Below are 26,466 nucleotides of genomic sequence, written 5' to 3' on the forward strand. Positions count from 1 at the left end.
TACCACATAACCCACCCCTCCCTTTCTTAAGAATTATCAACATTTTACCGGAGTTCCAATTAAAGAGGTTACAAAATATAGTAGCATCCTGCAGTTATTCCATGGATAGCAGCATGTTAATAATTACCTGTTTTGGGTGACAGCATATAGGTCACGTTGCCGTTGGGTCCGATATCGGGGTCGGTTGCGGTGATATTGGTCACCAAACTGCCTATTGGTATTGTCTCATTAAGGTAGATTGTCATGTTGTTGGTCGGTTTGAAACGTGGTTTGTTGTCATTGAGGTCGGTCACATGGATACTTACCTGATAACGGAAGGACCAGATTTGGTCAAACATAGACATGCACATGTCTCTAAGGTAACAATGAATAATTTAAGGCATAATTTCTCATTATATATATATATATATATATATATATATATATATATATATATATATATATATATATATATATATATATATATATATATATATATATATACACACACATATACACACACACACACACACATACATACATACATACATACATACATACATACATACATACATACATACATACATACATACATACATACATACATACATACATACATACATACATACATACATACACACACACATATAAATATAAAACATTACTTAAAGTAATATTGTATCCCTCTAACAGACTTTCCCCTCAATACCCGGGTTAAAACTGATCTTCAGTAACCCGTGCTTGTCGTAAGAGGTGACAATCGGGATCGGGTGGTCAGACTCGCTGACCTGGTTGATTCATCTCATCGTATCCAAATGGAGCAGATTGAAGCACATGTTCTTGATCACTGGATTGTCGTGTCCAGACTATATAGACCGTTGCCATATAGCCGGAATATTGCTGGTTGCAGCGAAAACTAAACACACTCACTCACTCTAACAGGCTGACATCCACAGACTGTCCGCTTATAACAGATCTACCTTCGTAAGATTAAATTAATAAGATCCATGGGTCCAGCATTAAGAATACCCTTCAGGAAAAACTAGGTTTAACGCTTTCTCGCAAAACATTTCTCCTACATCATAGCAAGTGGAATTATGCAGGAGGAAACCCAGAAAGATAGAAAGTTACAGACATGTGCCACTCTGATGGCCGAATTCGGGGGCGGTGGAGTTTGAACCCACTAAACTACAGGACGACACTTTTCACATCGACAAGCTCACCCGTGCCCGTCCATATCACAAAAATGGAAAATAAATATTTCAAATAATGTCATATACACGGACAATTATCAATAACCAAGTAATTATTGGTTAAGACACGCATACATAAGAGCGTGTTGAATACACATAACCCATCTAAGGATAGCGGAACTAAAAGATAACGGCAAAACTATTGCACTGTAACTCACAAGAACAAGATCGAAATCACTTCCATTCGTCAGGTGGGCTTTGATCATCAGCTGATGAAGCGACTTCTTCTCTCGGTCAAACTGACCACTGTAAAACAGACTTCCAGTGGTGCCGTTCAATATGAATGATCCATTTATCTGCATGAGTGCGTATGTGATCGTGCCCAAGCGAGATCCGTTTGCTTTGACGATTCCTATTGCCTTTGTTGAGTAGTTTCTGTTCTCAATAACAGAAAAACGGATTTCGCTGTCCGGAAACCATTTCAGAAACGGAAGTGGACGAGTCGAATTAACCGGGTAATGAAAAGATTGAATGACCGTTAAGTATATTACTCCTTGCGCTGTCTGTATGTTTGGCGGTGACCCTCCGTCCGTAGCGGTGATGTTAATCGTGTAGTTACCAGCTGATGGGGCATGTGACGTTGCTGTTCGAACAACATTTCCAGCAACTCTGAAATATTGCGAAATGTTCCGGCTGTTTATATGGAATGTCACTTCCCCATATTTTCCCGAATCGGCGTCCGATGCGTCGAGGACAAGAACTGGTTTATTGGCAACCCAATGTGAAAGCAAAAACTGCGTTACATACTTTGATTTAGAGAAAACGGGTTTGTTATCATTGACATCCAATACAGTGACCACAACTGTTGTAGAAGCACTTCTCACGGGGAACCCTGAATCAAAAGCAAACACCGTGAAGGTGTGAAGCCTTTGCTTTTCAAAGTCAAGAAACTGCTTACATCGTACAGCTCCAGTAGTGCTGTTAATCTTGAAATATGCGTTTGACAAGTTGTAGGTAATTCCTTTGTGTGTATCAGCATCTACCGCCTTCATGGTAATGACTGGAGATGTGCATGCCTTGTTTTCAGGATACGATGTTATCATTGGATTGATAAATCGTGGTGAGTTATCGTTCTCATCAAGCACGTTGACAGTGATATTTAGTAATGACTTCAGCTGTGGTTCACCGTGATCAAAGGCTTCAAGTGAAAGATTAAAAGTACTGTAAACTTCTCTGTCAATCTTTTCCGTTGTACAAAGATTCCCGTTGTACCGTCCTATCTCAAAATATCCTTTTCCACCAGCAACGATGAAAGACACCTCTCCGTTGATGCCTTCATCCTTATCAGTAGCTGTTATGTTACTTATACAATACGGGTCTGCGTTCTCGCGAATTGTTATAGTAGTTCCAACCTGATGGACAAATTGTGGTGCGTTGTCGTTGACGTCAAGCACGTAGACGTTGACGACTGAGGTACTCGTATGTACGCCTGATGCGTTGCCATCTTTGGCCAGGAGAAAAAGTTGTTGATGTTGGGTCGTTTCCCTGTCAAATGCTTTTTTTGTAAATATTTTTGCAGTTTTACCATCTACAGTGTCCACCCGGAAATGGTTTGAGTATTGGCCGGTCAAAGAAAAATGTGATGTTCCATTCTTGCCCTCATCAGGATCGAAGACTGTAACACTCAGCTGTAAGGAAAATATTCGTATGACACCAGACCAATCTATTATAGATCTCTTACGCATCATGGTGAAGTATTGTGACATCATAACCCTCTTAACTGCTGATGGCCAAACCAGCAATACATTGGAGAATTTACTGGTAACATATACATCTCGAATCACGTTGGCTAAATCGGATAGAAACATGATATGGTCATTCTACTGTGATGCCAATGTGTGCGCTCTTTCGGTAACTGTCGGTCAAGTGTGTCGATAGTGAAGATAGATAAATGAAAGTCGTACCAACTGGCTAAACACAGCTGACATTCAGCGAACGAAGCAGTACACGGTAATAGACGAGGAACTTTAATTAGCGCTACATTGACATTAATAGAACAGAAGATGACGTAAATCGAACCCAGCTGACCACAGAGAACAAAAAAATAATTCGACTTGACCTAGGTAATGTAGTATATGCGTTGTTTAATTATTTCGTGGGACTTACCACACATTTGCCGATTGATGTCCCATCGTTCTCCAATAAAGAGACTTCATATGAATTGGAGTCAAACTGAGGAGGATGGTCATTGATGTCCTCTGTCACAACATGCAATGTTCCAAGAATCTAAAAATATAAACCATTTAAAAAATACGAAATCAAGATACGTTAGTCAAGAATTCCTCTGACATTACTCTTTTTCGAATGAGATAATCCGTTACCATGTGATTGTTGACAAAGTTTGTGAATATTGTACTGATAATATCCTGAGAATGAAAGTTACTATCCTTAATTTCAAATGACACCATGAACAATAAAAGGCAACTTATAAAATTTTACAGCAGTGTTGTGTGTTTTTTAATGCCGCATTCACAAGTATTCTTGCTACCCAACTGGTGAAAAAACCGACTTCTAATGACTGCCATCATGAACTACATATGTATTAATTATCACCTGCATCGGCATGAGTAGGACCTTATGGTAGTTTAACAGACCAGCCACATTTGAGAATGTCAAATATCTTATGATGTCAGGACGTAAATTCACATTTTCAGCCATATGGGTTATGGAAACTCTCTCTTGTTGCTTTGGTGAAAAGTGAGTGAGTGTGGTTTTAAGCCGCTTTTAGTAATGTTTCTGCGATATAACGGCGGGGACACCAGGACTGTCAAAAGAGATTGAATGTCTTCTGTATGTACCACCAGTTCACAGTACGCATCCCTCTCCACACCCATGATTGTGAATGTTTGCACTTTAGGACCTGACTCTCTATCGAGATCCTTTATGATGGTGATATTGCCCTGTAAAATGAAACAAAATGAAATCAGAGGTTACCGTAGTATTTGGAAACAGTTTGAATCAAAGGCGTAGATCGATTTTGTCGCTAGTTAAATATGATGAATAAACTGCAATCATATAAGATTCTTGAGAGGCATTTAGAAGTTGGTGAATATAATAAGACAAGTATAGGGATGATAACTCCTCTTTATTGCCTAACACGACGTTTCTGAGTTACTTCTTGCCCTTCTTCAGGTGATAAAGACAGGAGTACAAGACATATTATATATACCAGTATTTTCAGGAAGAAGATAAGTACATACAAACAAATCACAGAGGACAGATCAAATGCTGTTATAAAAAACAATGATAACAGGGATGATAACATTTCCACAGTTTGGCATTTCCAGCGGGTAACAGAACGTAGATACTCCAATGCTCAGCCAATCACATAACGACATTTATGTGTGAGGTAAGATTCCAGAATCCATATGAAAATTGATTTCTTGAAATGTCTGTAACAACACTGTTCCTGTCAGGTATAACTGTCAGATGTTCCCTTAAGCTAAAGTAAAAGTGGTTTTATCTAATTCATTGTTATTTATATTATTCTGATCAAACCTAAGAGCAACTGATACTCGTTTATAAATTGGTGAATTATATAACATTATGACGCTTCCATAAACGGAACTAGTGTTCAAACCTTTAGTTAAACTATTTCAATCACGGTCGTATTATGGCCGTTTTGTGTGTGTCAAATGACGTTACATTTCAGACCGCATTTGAACAGACAATACCACCTGGATCACTGCAAGTGATAAATAACAATTAATATATGTCGGTTAGATACACATGAATATGTGTACAGTGACTATCTTTTACTGTTGAAATTATTTTGCACAGTTGTACAAATTATCAATGTTGTCATACAATTGCCAATTTTGTAATAATTATTTCTTATGATATTTGCTGCTTCCATAATGAAACTTAATGTTTTGGCACAGATTTCCAGGTTAACGTATTGTTTCAATGTGGGAAATCCATTTCTAAGACTATGTTAAATCAGGATAATTAACACTTACTGTCTTCCTGTCGATCTTAAGTGTGTTCTGCACCTCGAGAACACGGAAGTCTGTGTAATTGGTTATGATAGTAGTGTTTGTCTTTAGACTTCCCACTGGAACACCTTGAGGGGAATGTTCTGGTATCCGCAAATGGAAATCAAAGCGAAGGTTTTTCTTTGGAATAGTCGGTGTTACAAGGCTCACCTTGATGACACTGTCACGAATTGCCCGGCTCACCCCATCAAACACTGACACTTTCAAGCTGAAACTATTGAACACTGTCGAATTTAATCCATTGGACACTGTCGAATTGAAATGTCTGTTCGGATTACTCAGCACATCAACACTAATCGCCCCATCATGTCCAATTGTGAAAAACCTTGCGTTCTGTCCAGACAGGGAATATAACAGGTTTTGTGTGGGGGTATCGGGATCCTTGGCCTTCACGATACCAATTATGGTTCCTCTTGGAGAACCTTTGATCATACTGAAGCCATACACTGGAAGCATGAATACTGGGGGTTCATCATTTACGTCCTCGACATGAATATTTGCTGGTATGGACGTTTCTCGCTGTCCGTCTCGAGTTCGTATCCTGAGTGAAAGCTGAAGATGTCGATGGTTTGGATTTTCAAAGTCCAGATATTCTTGAAGTATTACAGCCCCATTTTCGTACCTAAATACCTGACTGAGATCGGATATACTGATAACGAAGTGTGGTTGATGGAAAGGCAATAACGCATTCTTCAACACTGTAATGTTTCTGACATTCTCTTCTACAAAGTAATGGCATGAATTCTTGATGATGAGAACATATACATTAGCCAGTATCACAGATCTGGTTGATCCTTCTTCTCGAGCTGTAACATTAAAGAAGGCTTCCAGAGTGCATGTGAGGTTATTCCCACTCAGCAAGGACATATCCACATCCCGTTTTAACACTAAATGCCCACGTGGTGATAAACTGAACATAATATCAACAATCTGACCAGGATAGGCGTTTGTTATTTCAAAGGCATAAGGATAATCCTGACTGAAATTATTCTTGATCTCAGCAACCAGTGTTCCATTTCGAGTTCCATCCAGAACAAAGACGCTGACAGTTTGGAGTTCAGAGGGGACACGTGTAGAAATGTGCACTGGGAGTACTTGATGGATTTGGGTATATCCTGCTGAGGCTGTGATATGTAGCATGAAGGACCTGTATCGCAGTAGGGAAATCAGCACCAAGGAGATGTTGCTCCCGTTGATGACGGCTGCAATACCACTGTCTCTGGGGAAAACGTCGACGGACACATACAGATGATCTACTACACCAGGGACCGAGAGGAGAGGCAACATCGCCACTGAAGATCAGTAGGGTAACATGTTAGGTGAGAACACAAATGAAACCTGTGTCATTGGAACCGATTTATATGCTACTGTTACATTAAGTTATATTAACGTGAAACATGATATAAACGTATTCACAGTCACACTCCTCTGAGTGTCACCTACATTTTCACCTATCATGACATAACATAATACTGAACGTAAGTATTAATGCAGCGTCAAACCAATTCACAAATATGTATTTAGGAGATAAACATCATGTGTTGGCTAATTTCCGAGCTTTATTGAGTATTTGAAGTACGGGAATACATTTAGAACCGACGGCGTCAACAGGAGGTTTCAAATGAAATATTCCCTCGAAAATTGGCCAACACATGATGTTTATCGACACTGTAAACAAAACGTAAATCAACGGGTTTTACTGTCTGCACTCATTTACATCAAGTATGAGTACAGCTGTGAAGTGTCATCAGCTGGCCGTTTCAGCTGGTTCCCATGGCATCATCTAGAGTTGCTCAGTTGAGACGTCATTCTAACTTTACGTCGCAGTATGATTTCAATGACGTCACCACTGATGATGACACAAGAAAACAAGTGTTTGCGATATTTCTACGTGTGACATACGCAGCGAACAGTCTTGTAGTTTCCGGGAATCAAATACCATTTGATCATGTTTTTCAACCAATCAGATTACAGAACGCATTGACTTTTGGTTTACAAGCCAGGATAAACTTTACCAAGAATTATTTGTCCTTTGTCTTTATAAACGTATGAGCTATCGTTGATATATTAAAATATGACAATTACCCTTTACTTTAAATCATGACATGTTACAGTAAAACAACGCATTGTGCTACAATGTTAGTGATACAGATATCCACCTACCGACTTTTCCTAACTGGACAGTAGGATGAATCCAGTATTCATGACCAGTCTCTTCCACTACTTTCTTTGGTGCTGAAATTGTGTGAATGAACACCGGTGATCTGACAGAACGTGAAATGTGCATTTGCAACAGGCAGAGATTAATGATGATTAATTACAAGCATCAGTTTACCGAAAATGCTGTTTCGGTTGCTGGCGCCTGTGGTAAAGGTAAGTAGTAAGATCGCACTAACCGTGAACTTACCAGTAATGCATGTTCCGTTGACTGATCTTAGGTATCCCGACAAACAAGTGCACGACATCCCATCCTTGCCTCGAGAGCAGGCACTGTGCCTCACTTTACATACTGAATGCTGACAGTCCTGTCCAAGTGCTGCTTCAGAAATTCTCACGGTGAAATTTTGCATGCCTGACCATGTAGAAGAGGATACTCAATAATGCATAACGCCTGAATTGTGGATTAATAGTGATGGTGTAGTTTTAAGGGATATTGACATAAAACGATTTATTCTCTATTCAAATATTAGGCAAGTATACACATACACACACACACACACACACACACATATATATATGTTTATATACATACATACATACATACATACATACATACATACATACATACATACATACACAAATTTAACAGCTTAACAGTTTAACAGCTGGGACATGTACAATACCACACACATAAGCACAGAGAGAGAGGGAGAGAGAAAGTAACTAAAGGGAGAAATGCTAAATGTTTGTCGTTAACGTTAGTATGTTTCTATGTTAACCATATAAAAGTACAAAAGGTCATTTGCATTGTAAAGCAAAGTATATACTTGAATATCGGGTGAGACCCCAAAATACCATCGTTATCTTCATGATTCTAAGATTCAACGCCCTGAAACACTGCAGACGTACGTTACGAAACACAGCTATATCACCCATACTAAATACACCACCATCATATAACTCATTCTTTATCTGTTCAATCATCAAACTGATTATTCTCAATTGCCAGACAGTTTATGTAACAAGGTCATCGTCCTTGAAAATCCTCCACGCACCTGTCGTGACATCCGATGTCAGGCCAGTTCTGATTCTACCCATCAAAATAGTATTCAGACGGCTTCCATTCGCAACGATTTGGCTAAATTTGCTGGGTGTAGTGTTGGTAAGCAGTTGAGTTAGGAAGGACACATACTTCAGAATATTGGCACTCACGTTTCCACCAAAGATGCCATTGACTAGGTCATGCCCAGGTTGTTCCGACAGGAAATGGTTTAGAAGAGAAAGGCTTGTAGAGGTGTTCTGTGGGGATATAGAAATAAGACTCAGCATCTGTGAAATTTGACGAGACGTGAGGCTGTTGAGCTTCCCCATCACACTCTTGATGAGTTGTCTTCCACTTGCAGTCGTCCATAACCTATCCAATAGATTAATGAAACCTTCTGACGCAGGCACGTACACATGTCCAAGAGACAGAACTGACGATATCATGTTAATGTCTTTCTCGCTCATATTCCTGAACGTGTTAGACAAACTTGTCAACACTTTCCTTCCATCCTGGGACATTTGCAGTTGAAGCAGTGGATCCATTATGTAGGGAGCGACGAATAACTTAGCAGTCGAGTTGCCATGGTAAAACATATCGTTACAGGTACGGTTGACATTCACAGACGCATTTCGTGATGTATTGAATGGTGTACCTGCGAATGAGGGTATGGAAGTCCTGTTCTGTGACTGATTCATATGGCGTCTATACACTTCTTTCTTGATCTCATAGTCCTGACGTTTCAGATGATTTATGTGGTATCCGTTAGAAACATATGCATTAGCTGACGTACCCGTCGGATCTTCTGATGGCCTTCTTCGAAATCCAGTCCTTGATATCGGATACAAAATATATTGACCCATTTCTTCATAGTTACCAGGTAGAACCAATAATGGAAGTGTGAACCAAATTAAGACAGAAATATTGTACATAGTGTTCTTCGAGTCTTGAAATCCTTTAGTTCCCAAAAGAGTTCTGTTATACCGTAAAGCAGGCCGACCTTGTTTGTATTTCTCACGGTCGCACCTACAAACGTTTATCAGATAAGGTTCTCCTACTTTTAGAACAACAAAACAGTTCTAACGAAGATAAAAAGAACAATGCTATGATAAACAGATAACACGCGCGAGTTTATCGGCAACGTGATTAAAATCATGATAGTAATATCATGCGATAAGTCACTTTAAATTGTGTAACTATATCAGTCCTACTATTTATAGGTTTATTTAACGTTACACTTGAAGGTGTGCTGTGGTCAAAACGTTTCTGTGAGCAATATCATTTATCATATCATTTAAGTTAAATGGAATATATAGAAGTACATGTATTTCTAAAACAAAATAAAATTTACTTCTATGTGTAAAGCATACAAATTTACACAGTGGGAATTATGTATGCAGCTTTCTCTTCAGTCATAGTTCACTGTATTCGTCACTATTATGGTGATCCACCTTCAGTTGTTGGCAATCTATAGCCTGGGTTTATATCGTCTGTTTTACATTTCATAAGTAGTTTTACAATATCTATCTGTGATAGTCTAAATGTTTTACTGTCCTTCGTTGACAGGCTTTTTACTTTACCTATAATTACAGTTAATATACAACTTGATATAGTGACGATATGGCTGAAATGCTCCAAATGCGATTTGAAATCTTACAACAGTGTGTTTTGTATAATTTGTCAATTTATACGCTCTTGGCCACTGTTGTTGTGCCAAATTTCGATACATACACTAAACACTAAACAAATAATTAATAACTTTGAAATGTTCATTGCACCGTTATTTTCTTTGTCTGCTGCATCTTGCATAACGTCCGATATTCTACGAGTGCTTCGCTGGACAATAATATACGAAAATGAATAACAGCCATGTACAGTCAAAAACGACGATATTTACACTTTGAAATTATAAGGAACAGCTGTCCATTATATGATTACGCTGACGATTACGAAACATTTTGATCAACCTCTTTCTGGGAATGTCAGAACGAAACGAACACACTAGTCAGTGCTTTAATGTTAATGCTAGTATTTGTCTGTTGTCTGCGTTGGTTGTGGGCGCTCCCGAACTGCCTGATCTTTTTAAGGTAACTTGTAAAATACATGGACAACATAATACTGATTGAAATATTTTAACATTTGTAAATTGCCAAGGAGAATTCCATCTTATATTCTGAATGAATTTACACTTTGACAGTAATAAATCCAAATCAGATTATATAACTATACGTGTTGTCAAGCATTGTCTTAGAATGTATTTGATCCAAGTACTTTATAGTCCGCTCAAAATGGAACTGGGTCTGCACGGAAACATGTTTATTTGTTTCTGTCCCAGAGAATTCGCTGGTAATGTTCCAAACCGTCTAGCTGAAAGGGTACGTATTTCCAAAATTTTTCAAGTAAAGTGTACATTTACCACGTTGTAAACGTAGTATACTGTCATATTAAATATTGGTTAAATTTCCCTTACACTCTCCAGCGGCTGAAGGGATGGTGTAAATCCTGGTAGGGCCCATGCAAGCAACGAAAGTATCAAGTCCCCATGGTTCCTTGTTTGGTGATCGACCTTCAGTTGTTGCCGATCTATAGCCAGTTATCATATTTAGTTATCATGCTATAGTTATGCTGATTTAGATTTAATAACTAGTTTCTGTGATAATCTAGTAGTTTCACTTTGGTCACTGACAAGTGTTTATAACGTAATTTTTACTCATTATAAATATATACCTAATTTTAGACACGATATGGCTGAGGGGCGATGGTGTAGCCTAGTGGTTAATGCGTCACGCCGAAGACCCGGATCCGATTCCCCACATGGGTACAGTGTGTGAGGCCCATTTTCTGGTATCCCCCGCCGTGATATCGCTGGAATATTGCTAAAAGCGGCGTAAAACCAAACTCACTCACTCACGATATGGCTGAAGTATTTCTGACATGATTGAAAATCTTAATTCACTCACTCACTGACTCTTGCTGACCATCTCGACACTGCCATTGTTTTCACATGGTAGGGGTCATAAATAAAATCGTTCATCCGTCACGCTGATGACACGATTCTATTCCCAATGTGAAACCGATGTTTCTGTGTGAAATGTATTTCTTGTGTTTCTGAAACCCGTCGTATTAGTGGAATAGTGCTAGACGTGTCGTAAAATCACACAGGTTCTGCAAACAAAATCCCTTGACTTCGTGAATTGTGTACAGGTGTTTATATTCTGTTCAACCAACGTTGACCAAGCAGATACGGCACAAAGAATTTGACATCGAGTCCTTCATAACCACTATTTGGTTGGTACAAGTGCCTGCAACTGCATGGATTTCAATGATTTGAATCCACAATCTGCAGTAAAGCTTTAGAAATCTAGAAAGCAAGTGGTATTTTATGTACGATTCGTTCAATGTACAACAGGTTTCAGTCTCGGTGAGTCAACTGAAGCGGACGTGTTTAACCGCTACGGTACACTGGAACACATAGTACACGTACAAATGTGAAATTGCATATGACACCATGTTTTATTTTCTTGATTTTTTGCAATATGAGAAAGCATGTCTGAAGACTGTGAAACATGACACAAATATCTTAGTAAGAATAACATCCTTCGAATATGTGATATATACACACCATTACCAAGATCAAAATGATAAGACAATAATACGGAACTCATCTATTATCCCTAAATAGTTTATCATTTGATTTGTTTGGGGGCCGTTTGTGATAAACAAGAAATACTTAATTAAAAGTTTCTCGAGATGGATAAATCAACGAACTGGTCGTCCGTTGATCATAGAGGTACACTAAGTACCTTGTCCAGAAAACCGACTACCAGACGTCCATCTTGTGCGGAGGTGCCGGTGACTGAGTGAGTTAGATCACAGACTTTGTGTAGTGGCGAAGTAGGTGTTTATTCAAAATGAGGGCTCGAATCCCTGATGCAACGCAGCCTATACTGTAGATTATTTTCATGCCCGAGAAAACGTCATCCGAAATATAATATACTGCAAACATATATATATATATATTGTATATAATATATGCAAAAGATCATCATATCGTCGGAAAGCCGGTTATACCACTTGAAGGTGAATTCGACATTGTTCACTTCATAAGTAGCCAACATCTATATTTTCTCCTTAAACTTTCAGAAATGGATAATGAATCAACGGTTCCCCGGAAGATCTAGGTAGTATGCTTCACCCCGGTACAGCTGTTCATCACTGGCTAGACGGGCCTCACGCCGCGGTGTGTTCGGAAATGCATGTTCCCTCGTCATACTGAAAAAATGGGATTCGACACGTAAGATATCTTCCTCACTCAAAGTCATGCTGGAGAAGACGCCTCAAATGATTATATATCTTTTTGTTTTCATTATGACTTTTGGAAGAATATTACGACCCTAAACCTCGTTCCATCGTGAATCTGGTACCTTGCTCAATACATGTCGGCGAAAGCATTTGAACAGAAAGCATTGACTGACACATCCGAATGAGAACGATTCCAATTCTTTCAAAGGGATTTAATATGTAAATTTCGCATTACATTTACGTAAATATGGGTGCACTTAAACATGACGTACTTCAACAATACTTATGACATCGTTTACCGCCGACTAAAGTCAGTTAATATTCACTTTGCTAAAATGTTTCCTGCCTACCAAGCAAATTCTAGTGCAGAACTGATATCGTTGATCCACGTGAGTGAGTGAGTGAGTTTAGATTTATGCCGCATATAGCAGTATTCCAGTTATATGACGGTGGTCGGTAAATAATCGAGTCTGGAATCCAGTAATCAACAACATGAGCATCGATCTACACAAGTAGGAACCGATCACATGAATTAACCAAGTCAGCGAGCTTGACCACTCGATCCCGTTCGTCGCTTCTTGCAGGAAACAATCATGGGTTGCTGAAAATCAATTCTACCCCAGATCTGATCCATTTGAAGGCAACGTTATGTCTTAACAAAAATTAGTTGAAGTGACCACATTACATCCTATTCGGAAACAAGAAGAAGGGCGGAGAAGTACTTTACCTCCTTTCGTTGGGAATATAACCTGTATTGTTATCTCCGGACATCTACATGAACAGATACAAAGTAAACATTGTAAAATTCAGAAATCATCTGGTATATATGGAGACAGTGAGTCCGCCATCGTTACATCATAGTCAGCGGGTTAATGGGAGTGATGACGTAGAAACAAATTTCTGAAGGGTCTAGCATTTCTAAGAGAATTTGCAATATTTGACACAGTGATCTATGGTGTTGAACCTGAGCTACAATGTCACTCACAGAATATTCGCGGGCTGCGACTTCAAGCTAACGTCATGTAAGAGCGTTTGACTAGAGCGAAAGACGGTCAGTTCGTCGCACCTATTAAATGCTAACACACTATGGTAAAGCGTTTCCAATTTACAACGTGGCAGAGGAGTAGTCTGTAGTAGTAGTGGAGTACATTTGATCCCCACATAAAGATGTACATAATTATTAAGCAACAAGTGTCTCACCCAACGCAATCACACACATATATATGCACTCATAACTACTCACTAATCGACTACGACCAGCAGATCCCCAGTTCGCTTCATAATGAGCTCTTCTGCCTGGAGATAAGTCGATGTGTCTGTCCTGGTACCATTTTGGTATTGTCTCATCTGCAGCGTTACCTTCGCTCTGGGAACGTCTACATCATAACAGACAGTGAAACAGCTTCATTGTAAGCAAGACACGAAAACAGTCCAAATAACGCGTATTATTACATTCTGAGAGCTGATAGGGGCGTGTGATTGAGAGCATTTCTTGAGACGACTGTAATCTGTATATTCATTTGTTTTTTGGGATGAAAACGATTATCCTAATTCCTGTACATCTTTAAATATACACTGGTGGAGATTCGACATCGTGGATCTGGTATCTTATAGGATCCCTGCCTTAAATTCGCTTGAACAAAATTACCACCCCAAACAACCAACTGATGACGATCTCAATTCTTTTCAGGGACCGGAAGGATATTTGGCATCACATTTCTTCAAATATGTAGCTAACGCTATAGAGGGTGAGGTATCTGTATGCAAAGTTACACAATGTACCACAACAATACTTAGAGCACTATTTCAAGGCTGAATATTTTTTAATTTTCCTGAGGTTTCAGGTTTCTAGAATATACGCTGTCGTGCATAGCCAGGACAATCTAGGGCGAAACCGCATTATCAGTGGTTCATACCCTCTCTTTCTACCTCCTTCATGCGAATGTGGGCTCACATGCGAAACTAATGTAATTTGAAAACATCAAACAAATTATGTCTCACAAATAAATACTAAAAAATTCAACACAAATGTGACATATTGACTTATATGTATGAAATAATTCCTATAAAGTTAAACAATACCAAAAGACACTAGGTCGTGCCCCGCGAAACTAGCCCTTTGACTCTTTAATATTCATGAGTTGTTTCCTTTTGTGGAAAAGGTTCTCACACCGTCTATGACGCCATTGGTTGAGATTATGAACTTCGACGTCATAGACAAGGGTCATATGGTAAAGGCATTACTACGTTTGCCGACGTTTTTACACGACGATAGCTTCATCATTATGGATCATGGACGAGTTCCGAGGATGCTGTGTAAATTTAACCTGCTGTAAAAGCCTTTGTGTTAGCAAAAGGAGTTTTTGTCTAAGTCGAAGTTACCCTGTTTTAAAGGACAAGGACAGATTTTGTAACTTACATCCAAAGGCAACTATTTCCTCATTGAAGATTTTCAAGAGGATGAGTTAAATGAATATCCATATTCTCATGGATTTAAACTACTCTTTCCTGCTCATGATCTGGATGTTGTGTGTTACTACAAATATCGACTAAGACAGAACAACCGAAGGTACAAAAGACACACTTTGAATGCAGTATTTTATATAAACAGACTGAATTTGAAATTGTATATACATAAAACATTCAGGTATCCACCTAAACACACTAGTGGCTATACCATCAGGACCCTTCTGATCAAATATCTCAGTGGCTCCCGTGAAACGTATGGTGAACTTGGGGCTTGTTTTTGTGTGTGTTATTCATGACTAACATGTTTGTCTCAGGATATTTGAATGAACTGAGGAGAGTTGCTCATGGCTTCCCTGCCAAGGAGGGAAGAATAAAAGAATCACTGGTTTGGTGGTCAAAGAAAAAACAATCATACATTACTCATACTGCCATGTTTAACCGCACCAATATTGTGAACAATCGTGCTGTGAACTGGAACTATATTTCAACTCTTTACAAGATGAGACATCTGAAGATGAGTCAGTTAAACGTATATTTTGGGATACCTAATGATGACTTTGCAATCGTTTCCCATGGAGGATTTAAAATTCTACTGATGAGACGATTTGATGGACTTACCTTTGTTGGAAGATTGTTCTGGTGGGTAGAGTCACTACTGTGCACTGGTATTCATTCTAAATCATACAGTTGTTGGTTGTCCTTGGAGGCATTTAAGTATTTTACTGGATATTGCATGTATTCAAAGACAGGCACGGCATGAAGCGTGATTTAATTCAAACGGGTGCAATATACAACGACACCGAAAAGACCTTTGAATTCTACAATGAACTGTGAAAATGTAAAATGTCCATGTCGTGGCAAAAATACAGAAAGATCAAATCTGATGGTCATGTATGGCGTTGCACAAAATGTACATCTGTAAGATTTGGAAGTTTCTGGGAAGGGCGGAAAGCCTCACTTAGTACATTGCCATGACATTCCAGGTCACATCGCTGTGAAAATGTTGAGCACGTGTGAGAACACTGTCTATAACTGGTATAATATATACCGTGATTTCATGTCTCGTTCTCTCCTTGATGACCCTGTTGTACGTGATGGAGTTGGTGATGTGGTGGGAATGGATAAGAGTAAATGGGGGAGGAAGAGAAAATACAACATGGGTTCTAATCAGGGTATTAAAAAGTTTGGATCTTTGGTCTGATTGACAGACAAAATAAATGTTCTTCTGTTTTATGTATATGACAGAACAACTGAAACCCTGTTGCCAATAATCATGTGTGTCCCAAAAGAACAGCTGGCTGCTCATCTTGATGAGACCATGTTTAGATGGAACAAGAAAGATGGCTCTATGTTCACAATCATGTTTCGTCTTATTGCCAGATATTACACATTTTGAATCAATTTATGAGGTATACATTTTGTGAAAATACTGAAAGGTTTCCATCAACTATAGTGACTATAGCTAGCATTAGTTCTCATTAAATTGTTCATATTGTTACTCCTCAAAATGTTCACGATGACCTTAACATTTGAAATATTATGGTGCTGAAAGCATGTATGTGTAATGTATTTCCTGTCAACAATTTGACAAAACTACCGCTGGTAGTGCAACAAAGATATTTAATCAGCATCTGTGCTGGTGACTGAAGTTTTCTTTTCAGATTCGGTGTGAAATTTGAAATTTCCTTCACTATCATGAAATGCATTGGCAGAGATAATAGTAAGTATATTGTTTGTTGTTTTCACCATTGTGAATCAGTTCAAGAGTTATGCTTCGTACATTTTGTATGACAATACTGAAATGGTTCCATCAAATTCATGTGACTATTGCTAGCATCAGTTCTTGTTAAGGGTTCATGTTGTTCCTCTGCTAAATATCCATGAAGCCCATAAAAAACATTTCAAACATGGTGCTGAAAGTATGTATGTATAATATAGTTCCTAGAATGTATAAAATTTAGAATCTGCAGAATGTGTTATTTTTTTCATCGTGAGAGTGATTCGTTTTTGTAACATTTGAATGGTAAGAAAAGTAGATTTAGTTCGTTTGAAAATGTGGGCCCACCTAAAACATCTCTGAAGAAAAACACGTTAGTGGACCGATAAGAACTTCAGCATAGAAGGTGAGCTCGATGCATATTTACAATACGCAGATTTATTTATCTTCTTAAAATGTGGGCCCACCCACAAACTGCCCTATAGGGATAAAAAAATAAGTGGGCCCACAAGTATTTTCATGTCAATGCAGTGTCATAGTTTTGTAGTTGACATCGATGTAGTACTGCTTGATATCCAACTGTTACGTAAGGACAATGGAATGGCCTACATTTACTGGCTCAGACATCGGTTATTTCAGTATCATAATGCACTCTGTGATTCTATAACTCGAGTAGGATTACTAAGAAAATACCATTATCTGTACAATGTGGGCCCACACCCGAGTCCCTCCAGTAACCAGCTAGTGGGTAATCTAGAATTCGGTAATGTTTGACAAACACGCAGAAAAGTCTTGAAGCTCATTAATGCTATTCATATTCGTGGAACTGGTTCTCTAAATAGAATAACCTGAATATTTTTAATTATGAACCTGAAGGACGATATCGTACATCGCTTTCGCAGTGGCATGTTTTTCTCAGATACGAAACTAAACGTCGAAGTTCCAAGCTGTATTTAGAGTTAGCTCCCCTCGCAACTCGAACCACTGATAATGCGGTTTCGCCGAATCCAGAGTATGACTGATGGCGGTTATCCCTTAGAAGGCAACTTTACGTCTTATTACAAAGCAAGTTGAAGGGACAACATTATCTCCTGTTCCGCAACTACAAGACAGACGCAAAATGACAGTATATTCACTTTACCTCCTTCCATAGGGAACATATCCTGGATTGTTCATTTCGTTTAACTACAACAAGAAATAACACAAATAGTAAATGTACACATCTGCAATACTGGCGACATTGAGCCCAACATTCTCATATCGCATACTCAGAGAGTAATATTTTCAATCTACCACGTGATAGTGGAGCACTGTTGAAGCTTGTCCTTGTTTTATAGGCGAGTCATAAAAGTGAATAGAGTCACATTTGGTCCTGACACAAGATAACATGTTGCGGTGATATTACTTAGCAGCAAATCTCACCTAACGCACTTCCACTCTCACATCCTCACACATTGAATCCAAGCTACTTACAAATCGACTGTGACCAGCAGGTCCTCGGGCAAGTCCATTGTCAGCTCTCCTGCCTTGAGATAAGTCGCTGCGTCTGCCCTGGTACCGTCTTGGCATTGTCTCATCTACAAGGTTACCCTCGCTCTTACGATGTCTTAAACATAACACACATACTGATGTTAGTGAATGGCTTAGTTTTACTATGCAGTATTCCAGTAATATCACGGCGGAGGACCCAAGAAACACGCTTCGTACATTGTACCCATGTTGGAAATTGCATCTGTGTCTTCAGCCTGACGGGCGAAAGCTTTAACCACTTGGCTACCCCACCAAATGGCTACATAGTACAAAGAAACGTGCCAAACATATGGTCATTTATTTCAATTTTCTTCAGCGTCATTCTAGTTTGTGAACAATAGATGGTCACAAGTGTATTGTTGTTTTTGAGTATATTGCGTACATTCCGTCTTTTGATATATACAAGCGGAGTTGCGCATGCACTCTCGTAAAGATAAAACACACGGAGATACGCCATGGTGAATCTGGTACATACACAATTCATATCGGAGTAATCACTTCAACATAAAGGGCGGTTGTGGTTAAAACGTTCGTTCGTCCCGGACCCGTGAAGGTCCAGGGAAGAATAGGTCTTCAGCAACCCGTGTTTGCCACAAAAGGCGCGGACTCGTGAAGGTCCAGGGAACAATAGGTCTTCAGCAACCCATGCTTCCCACAACAGGCGTCTATGTTTGTCGTAAGAGGTGGGACTGGTCAGGCTCGCTGACTTGTTTGACTCATGTTATCGGTTCCCAAATGCGCAGATTGATGCTCATGCTATTGATCACTGGATTCTCTATTCCAGACTCGATTACTTACAGAACGCCGCCATATAGCTTGAATATTGCTGAGTGCGGCGTTAAACTAAACTCACTCACTCGCCCAATCGTTCCTCACGCCGTGGATCCGGGTTCGATTCCTCGAATGGGTACGAGTGATGCCGAGATATTGCTGGAATGTTGCTAAAAGCGGCCTAAAACTATACTCACTCACTCACTCAATTACCTGAACAGAAAACGAAGAACATTCCATAAAACAATGATGACAATTTTCACAGGTAAATTTACAATTACATTCAAGGTTCTCAGTATGTCCAATCCTATACAGATCATCATTCAATCGACTATCTGAAAACTTCAGTCCTTAAGGTATATGTGTGGTCCGTATTAACTTAGTATGCTTGATGGAACTCTGTTTACAAAACAATGTAGTGCAACGATACTATTGACACATTTCCTGACTAAATGTATCTTCCTACATAGCATTTATACCCAGCAAAAAGCACGCCAGGGCATAACTGATGTTTGTGGTCCATTTGAAGGCAACTACAAGTCTTATCAGAAAATATATATAGTTGAAGTGGCAACATTATGAGAGCAAAACGGACGTAAAAATAAACTTCTTTACCTCCTTTCATGGGGAACATATGCTGGATTGTTCACTTGGTTCGACTACAACATGAAAATAATCAAATGGTAAATGTATACATTATCTGTTATATTGCAATGATGACATTAACCCGGCATTTTAACATCGGAAGAGAGATGATGACGGTGACTGATTATGTTCAACTATTTTTCTAAAGTATTACTTGGAGAAAGTTTCATATGTGCCAACGTGGTATATCGTAGTGAAATGCACAGTGCGTCTCCCAGAAACCCGACTTGTCGTGGAATCGAATGACAATCTTCAGAATGCATCATTGTTGCAACACTCATCTGCTCCACATTTGGTACCCACATTACGGTGAAACACAACGGAAGAGAATCACTATATTTTCCAATCCATGACTTCATGGCGGAGTATTGTTTGAGCTTACGCTAACCACAAGGGAGGAATCACCGAGTCAAATCTGACCCCCTACAGGTGTGGTGACGGTTTCATATTTTTTCAAACAAAAACAATCTCGCTCAGGGCATTCCCATACCCATACACATGCAATCATAACTACTTACAAAACCTCTGTGACCACCACGTCCCGGATCAGCTTCGCCGTCAGCTCTTCTGTCTTGAGATAAGCCGTTGTGTATGTCATGGTTCCTGTTTTGCATTGTCTCATATCCGGTATTTCTGTCACTCTGAAGGTTCCTGCAGAAGGAATACAACATCAGTTCCGTTTGTTCTTTAACGCCCCGCAACAATAGTGTAGTAATGGTGGTGTTGTGTAAATAGTCGTGTCTGTGCCCGACAATCAAGTGATCATGAACATCGACCAAATGGGATACGATGTCATGTGCGAACCAAATCAGCCAGTCGCACCATCCGATCCCGTTACTCGCCTCTTACCACAAGCATGGGTTGCTGAATGTTAGCTTGGATCATCACTATAGCTACTATAGCTGCTGCATAGTACAAGCACGTGTGTCAGAAAGAAACCGATACATTCTGCAACGTCATGATATTTGCGGAATATGGGTGGGGCACTCATGTGTGTATTTTAATAAGTTCCTAAAACAGCGTCTTTCTGGAATAGGTAGGAGACTTCTGAGCATAACGTATGTCAGCTTTATGGAAACGTTATGTTTGATTACAAATTAGTTGGGAGAGAACATAATAAGCCGTTCTGCTAATGCTCGAAGGACGCAAGATGAAAGTACTTTACCGCCTGTCAAGGTGAACATATCCTGGATTGTTCACTTCCTTCTTCTGCAACAGAACAGACAACAAACAGTATATGCACACATGATCTACTACATTGGCAGCAATGAGCCTACCATCCTTGCATCGGAAAGACAGGGGGTAAATGTAGCTAACCATGTACAGATATCTTTCAAAAGCGTCCAGAGTTTGACAAGTGTGACACACCGTTCTAATGGTGCTGAACCTGAGAGTGTCACATACAGCCTGCTGGTCGTATGTTCGAACCAAGGTTTCGAGAGTTTATTACTTTTTGACCACACGCTAACCGCTCCCGGAGGTTATACAAAGTAATGAACGTCATATTTGGTCCCCACATTAGCTAAATTGTTATGGTGAAACGTTTAATCCTTTTCCCGAAAAAAGCTCCACAAACGCACTTACAAATCGATCAGCATCACCAGATGTTTCATCTCTTGTTTGAAACTGGCCACTGTGTTTGTCGTGTGTCCTTGCATACCTAACTGTCATATCCGTTAATGGAATTCAGCTAATATATGGACACCTCAACATAGCCATGAGAGATGCCAATCATTTTGCCACAGTATATTTGCTATCTGCTTTCACAAAATGGTTGTATCAAGTATCAAGATCCTTTCAAGCAAGTGCTCGTCACCATGTGGCTGGAGAATAAAGTCGATGTGACGCAAAGCCCTACTCAAGGAAGTGCACTGTCCAAAATCACTTACGTTCTGTTTGAGACCTAGATGAAAGTTATAATGACTGTTATGACGTAAGTTGTATTAAAATGCCAAATGTAATACTTACAGCACATTACAATTAACTTGACGTGATCATAAATTTGCTTGTTCTAATTACAATTTACGTTGTGACAATGGCATTATGTTTAAGCCAAGCCAACAGTCATTGTATAGTTCCTTTTGTACATACTTGACGATAAGGACAAGGGACGCGATGATTGCAATGGCTAACAAGCCTGACAGAGCTCCAAGAGGGGCAATGAACTGGACTTGTGGTGATGTGTTAGACCCGACTTGGTGGCTCAACTCTGAGGGAGAATAGCATTGTCGGCTTGATGACCCTTCAAGGGTGATCTGAACCACGCACGTCCTGCAATTGGGTGAACAATATTGCAATGAAAACAAGTTGACAATACATTGGGAAACGGCAATTCCCGAAAAAACATACTTACGGTAATGTTTAGATTATAAACATGAAAGATATATTTTGTACCGCAGCACGTGCTCATCAACCACCGTAAAGTTAATTCAGTGACATTGGGTGAGAATCTTACACAAGAAAATTCGTATTTTGTATGACACTACTTAATAATGAAAACACACTTTGAGAATACTTGAGATCCACAATATTTCAATAAGGCCTACAGAAATCTGGAATCAGGAATGCAATTTTCTCTCCTTTAAAATCATGTAAAACCATGAACCGCGTAAAACGTCACCCTGTCTTAGACACTTCAGCATCGTCCGTTGCTTTGACAGTGAGGTTCACAATGTGAGGGACATGCTCATCTATATCGTACGCCAACGTGATGACTCCAGATATTCCGTTGATCTTGAAAGTATCCTGCAAAGGAAGATCAATCATGCAGAAGGCAGTCCCAAGTCAGCAAACGCAACTACCAGTCGCCTCTCACAACAAGCATTAGACGCAGAAAACAGTTGTGACGGGATCTCCTAGCTCAGATAAAGTAGAATATATGAGATTGAATTTTACGCTGAACATTCTGCAAGCTTACCCTGAAGTTGCCGGATATTATGGCATATGTAATGTTGTCACCATCCTCATCTATTGCTTGGAATCCTGGTACGAGAACTTGTTGGGTTTTACTCGCAATAGCAGACACGCTCGTGGTATATAGACCTGATAGTTAAAATATACTCTGTAATATTGGCAGGTAAATTATATCAATATAAGCTCTCACTGAAGGAAACCAGTTTCAATCTCATAAAATAATCTACCTGTGATAGATGATACTATGGCCTTTGTTGCAGGGTATAGTTACATCTGTGAGACCTCTTGACAGACAGAAACGCACGGAGGCCCACACTGACTTCAGCATCAGCGGACACATCCTTACTGTTAATGAACACTTGGCATACTAGTCAATGATGAGTGATTTGCGTTTTACGCCGCTTTTAGCAATATTCCAGCAACATCACGACTGGAGACACTAGAAATGGGATTCACACATTGTATCCACGTGGGGAATTGGATGTGACGAGCGAACGCTTTACCAACTATTATACCCTCCGGCCCAGTGGAATGTGAGAAACAAATGGAGATGAAAACACTGTACAGAACGTCACCCTATCCTGTGAGAAACCCACCACACAAAATGCTTTCTTGGGAAAGTCAGATGTTCCCCTGAATAGTCACGGAACAAAACTAGTGAACCCAACCAGACATGGTTATTCTCCTTAAAGGAGAAGATTCACAATATCGTTCAAACGTCTCCCATAAAGGTTTTACAAAGACATCGACTGTTATTTGTCCTCATGAAACATCCCACCCCTAGATATAATTGTTAATGTGCCAGGATGAATTAACTCTTCATAGAGGGCTACAGAACGAGTACAATATTGTATTTTCAAGAAGTATTCGTATTCACCTTCTGAAAAATGTGGAGCATGCGTGTTATTGTGCTGTTGTACCGTGATGACGATCTTGGCTGTATGTGTCAAGTCATCAGTTGCCTTCGTGTGTTCCGGGAGAGCTGGGATCATTTTCTTAGTGTCTTTAACCTGGGTCACAATCTGTGGACATGACGTAACAATGACTAGTTAGCAAGTGAAACATCTCTAAGCATCCTGCTTGTTTCGTTCATCGCACATACATCCCCAGCGTAATGTTTCTTTTCACTTGTTGATGTTTTTGCCGAGTCAAGATACTCTTCCAAATAACAATAAATTTTGGAACAAAATAAAATAAAATAAAAACAATACAAAAACAAACAAAATACATACACTATGTAAGAATAAAACATACAATACTTCGTCCCAGAAGACAGACCTCCCAGAAGACAGACCTCCCAAAAGACAGACTGCTTAAAACATCATGTTGTATGGTTAGTTCAATGAAGCTTAATTATGTTGTACCCTTGACAATAATTATGGTATGATACAAAAGAAGACATTAGGCATTAACTATAGTGTTATTAGTTCGAGTAATGAATTATGATTTTTAAATTAAGACATATTGCAACTCTTGGTTTTGGTGATAAATGGTATAAGCTAGAATTGAATGTCTCTTATCTGCCTCATATTAAACAAAGACTCATTGATCATGCTTTCCAGTTTATTGCAATACAGTTGTCCAGATTTACTATTGTGTGAACATGTTATTGATACTGTCTTTTGCAATAGTATCTTACTCAATGCCTGCAATTTATACAAAACTTATATACTGAAACAAGAAAGTGTCATAATATTCTGAACAGGTATTCCCTGTTCCATTTACATAGAGTGAGTGAGTTTATTGACAGTATGGGTGGCCACTGGCCCATTATACATTTAAAAGGGAAATACAGTGTGTAGCACAACAAAGCGCCTGGAACATCAGTTATACATTTGGCAATACAAAACGTGATCGTAGTTTAACTGCTAGGAATACATATTTTGCAAGCAGTGATAATACATGAACATTTTTTGATGCTAACAACTGTTGAAATTTGGTTTCTGAGGGAAATGTGAAGTAGTATGCAGGAATGAGGGAGCGTCTTAGACTATCATAAAAAGGACATACCAAACAAAAGTGATATTCTGATTCAATTTGTCTAACTATACACATGGGGCAAAGTCTCTCTTCCCTGGCTAAACCTATTTTCCTACCCTGTTCAATGAATAATCTATGGCCAGAACAGCGGAATGCAGTAAGGGCAATACGATAAACCTTAACAGAAATACAAGATAAGTACTTTTCAAAACCTGCCTCTTGTTTTACAGAGCGGTACAAAGTTAGTTTGTTATATCTGTGGAGATCTTCAAACCAGCGCTGCTTATCAATATCTATGCATCTCTGCTTGAAAGAGGAAATGAAATGATTTATAACACCAACATCCTGCTTACTCCAGACTTCACCAAAGCCATACTCAAATAATAACGACTTTACCTTTAATGCCCAACAGCTCAAACCCTGATTTGCTAATGATAACTGGTAGGAATAAACTTTCTTAAGAATAACATTATCATCTTGATACAAGAGTCTTATCCAATACTTGATAATCTTTACATAACAGTTAACTCTAAGTGAATGGCGACCTAACTCACCACGTGCTACAATATTCGGTACAGATCTTTGTAAATATAAGAGCTCTTTACAAAAACGATCATGGACTCTTTCTACATCTGGTGAGGGGTGAAAACCCCACACCTCGCTACCATATAATAAAACCGGCCGAATCTTAACATCAAATATGTGACATAGCATGTTGATAGGCAAGTTATAGAAATTATATATCTTAGACTTTAAACACTGGATAACTTTAGTAGCTTGGAGAGCTAAAGTTTTTTGAGCAATATACCATTTGCCGGAGCTTGAAAAATGTACTCCTAGATATTTGTAGGAAGAAACTATGTCCACGGGTTGGCCATTATAGTACAATCTTTCATAAGTTTTAAGTTTACCTTTCTTACGAAAGACAATAACTTTACTTTTATCTAAATTAACTAGCAACTGCCATTTATCACAATACCTTGACAATTTGTCTAACCTTTTCTGGAGACCTTTAACTGTACTATCCATCATCACTATGTCGTCTGCAAACAGTAATATAAACAATTGCAGCATACCGATACTGATAGACCACTGATTATCCTGCTCAAGAACTTGCACTAAGTCGTTGATAAAAAATGAAAAGAGAAAGGGGGAAAGCTGGCAGCCTTGACGAACTCCGAAATTACAATCAAAGAATTGGGTACAATTATTTCCTACAAGAACACAAGACTTTACGTTTTCATACATATTTCTAATAAGTCTAAAGACTCGACCTTTAACGTTGCCAATCCATAGCTTATACAAAAGGCCATTACGGGGGACTGAGTCGAAAGCTGATTTTAGATCTATAAACGCACAGTAGAGTCTACCTTTATGCAGTGATAAATATTTGTTTATAACAGTGTCTAAAACAAAAATATTATCGGTAGTCTGAAAACCTTTTCTAAATCCTGCTTGCTCTGGAGCTAAAGTATTTTCTCTCGTGGCCCAAATTGATAACCTATTGCAAATTATTTTGGCGAATATCTTCGATGCCACTTCAAGAAGGGTAATTGGTCTGTAGTTGCCTGGTTCATTAGGATCACCTTTCTTGTATATCGGGATAATAATTCCAAACGTCCACTCTTTAGGGTAGTTACATAGAGTATGAATTCCATTTTGTTTTACAATGTCCTGTTTATCACGATTGAAGTAAATTGTCCTGAAAGC

The 26,466-nt window shown here is 39.0% G+C and overlaps 2 protein-coding genes across 2 annotated transcripts in view; both read right to left on the reverse strand.

The window, feature by feature from the left end:
• Positions 1–116: 116 nt before the first annotated feature.
• LOC137298719 (fat-like cadherin-related tumor suppressor homolog) lies at positions 117–9,474 on the reverse strand. The gene is made up of 9 exons (XM_067830999.1): positions 8,443–9,474; positions 7,635–7,799; positions 7,391–7,462; positions 5,192–6,519; positions 4,031–4,132; positions 3,339–3,458; positions 1,980–2,860; positions 1,391–1,478; positions 117–305 (listed from the first exon to the last, which is right to left on the reverse strand). The coding sequence occupies exons 1-9, from the start codon at positions 9,359–9,361 to the stop codon at positions 117–119; spliced, it is 3,864 nt and encodes a 1,287-aa protein (XP_067687100.1). The 5' UTR covers positions 9,362–9,474.
• A 2,444-nt stretch (positions 9,475–11,918) lies between these two features.
• The window catches only part of LOC137298720 (protocadherin-16-like), a 36,711-nt gene continuing 22,163 nt past the window's right edge, over positions 11,919–26,466 (reverse strand). The window contains exons 17-27 of the mRNA XM_067831000.1: positions 23,697–23,798; positions 22,484–22,608; positions 21,951–22,134; positions 21,029–21,072; positions 20,382–20,514; positions 19,834–19,877; positions 18,391–18,523; positions 18,059–18,102; positions 13,975–14,107; positions 13,459–13,502; positions 11,919–12,701 (exon numbers count right to left, since the gene is read on the reverse strand). Of these exons, the coding sequence (XP_067687101.1) occupies positions 12,587–12,701; positions 13,459–13,502; positions 13,975–14,107; positions 18,059–18,102; positions 18,391–18,523; positions 19,834–19,877; positions 20,382–20,514; positions 21,029–21,072; positions 21,951–22,134; positions 22,484–22,608; positions 23,697–23,798 (1,101 nt within the window). The 3' untranslated portion in view covers positions 11,919–12,586. The remainder of the gene's footprint in view (positions 12,702–13,458; positions 13,503–13,974; positions 14,108–18,058; positions 18,103–18,390; positions 18,524–19,833; positions 19,878–20,381; positions 20,515–21,028; positions 21,073–21,950; positions 22,135–22,483; positions 22,609–23,696; positions 23,799–26,466) is intronic.

This window comes from Haliotis asinina, chromosome 10 (genome assembly GCF_037392515.1).
Source record: "Haliotis asinina isolate JCU_RB_2024 chromosome 10, JCU_Hal_asi_v2, whole genome shotgun sequence".
Taxonomy (NCBI): Eukaryota; Metazoa; Mollusca; class Gastropoda; order Lepetellida; family Haliotidae; genus Haliotis; species Haliotis asinina.

Bases quoted from the DNA above. Each gene is read 5' to 3' on its own strand.
- LOC137298719 (XM_067830999.1), bottom strand. From the start codon at position 9,361: ATGTACAATATTTCTGTCTTAATTTGGTTCACACTTCCATTATTGGTT. The intron at 4,133-5,191 runs GTAAGTGTTAAT...TTCATTTTACAG, and splicing joins TTAAGATCGACAGGAAGACA to GGCAATATCACCATCATAAA. The intron at 2,861-3,338 runs GTAAGTCCCACG...TTTTCCTTACAG, and splicing joins CATCAATCGGCAAATGTGTG to CTGAGTGTTACAGTCTTCGA.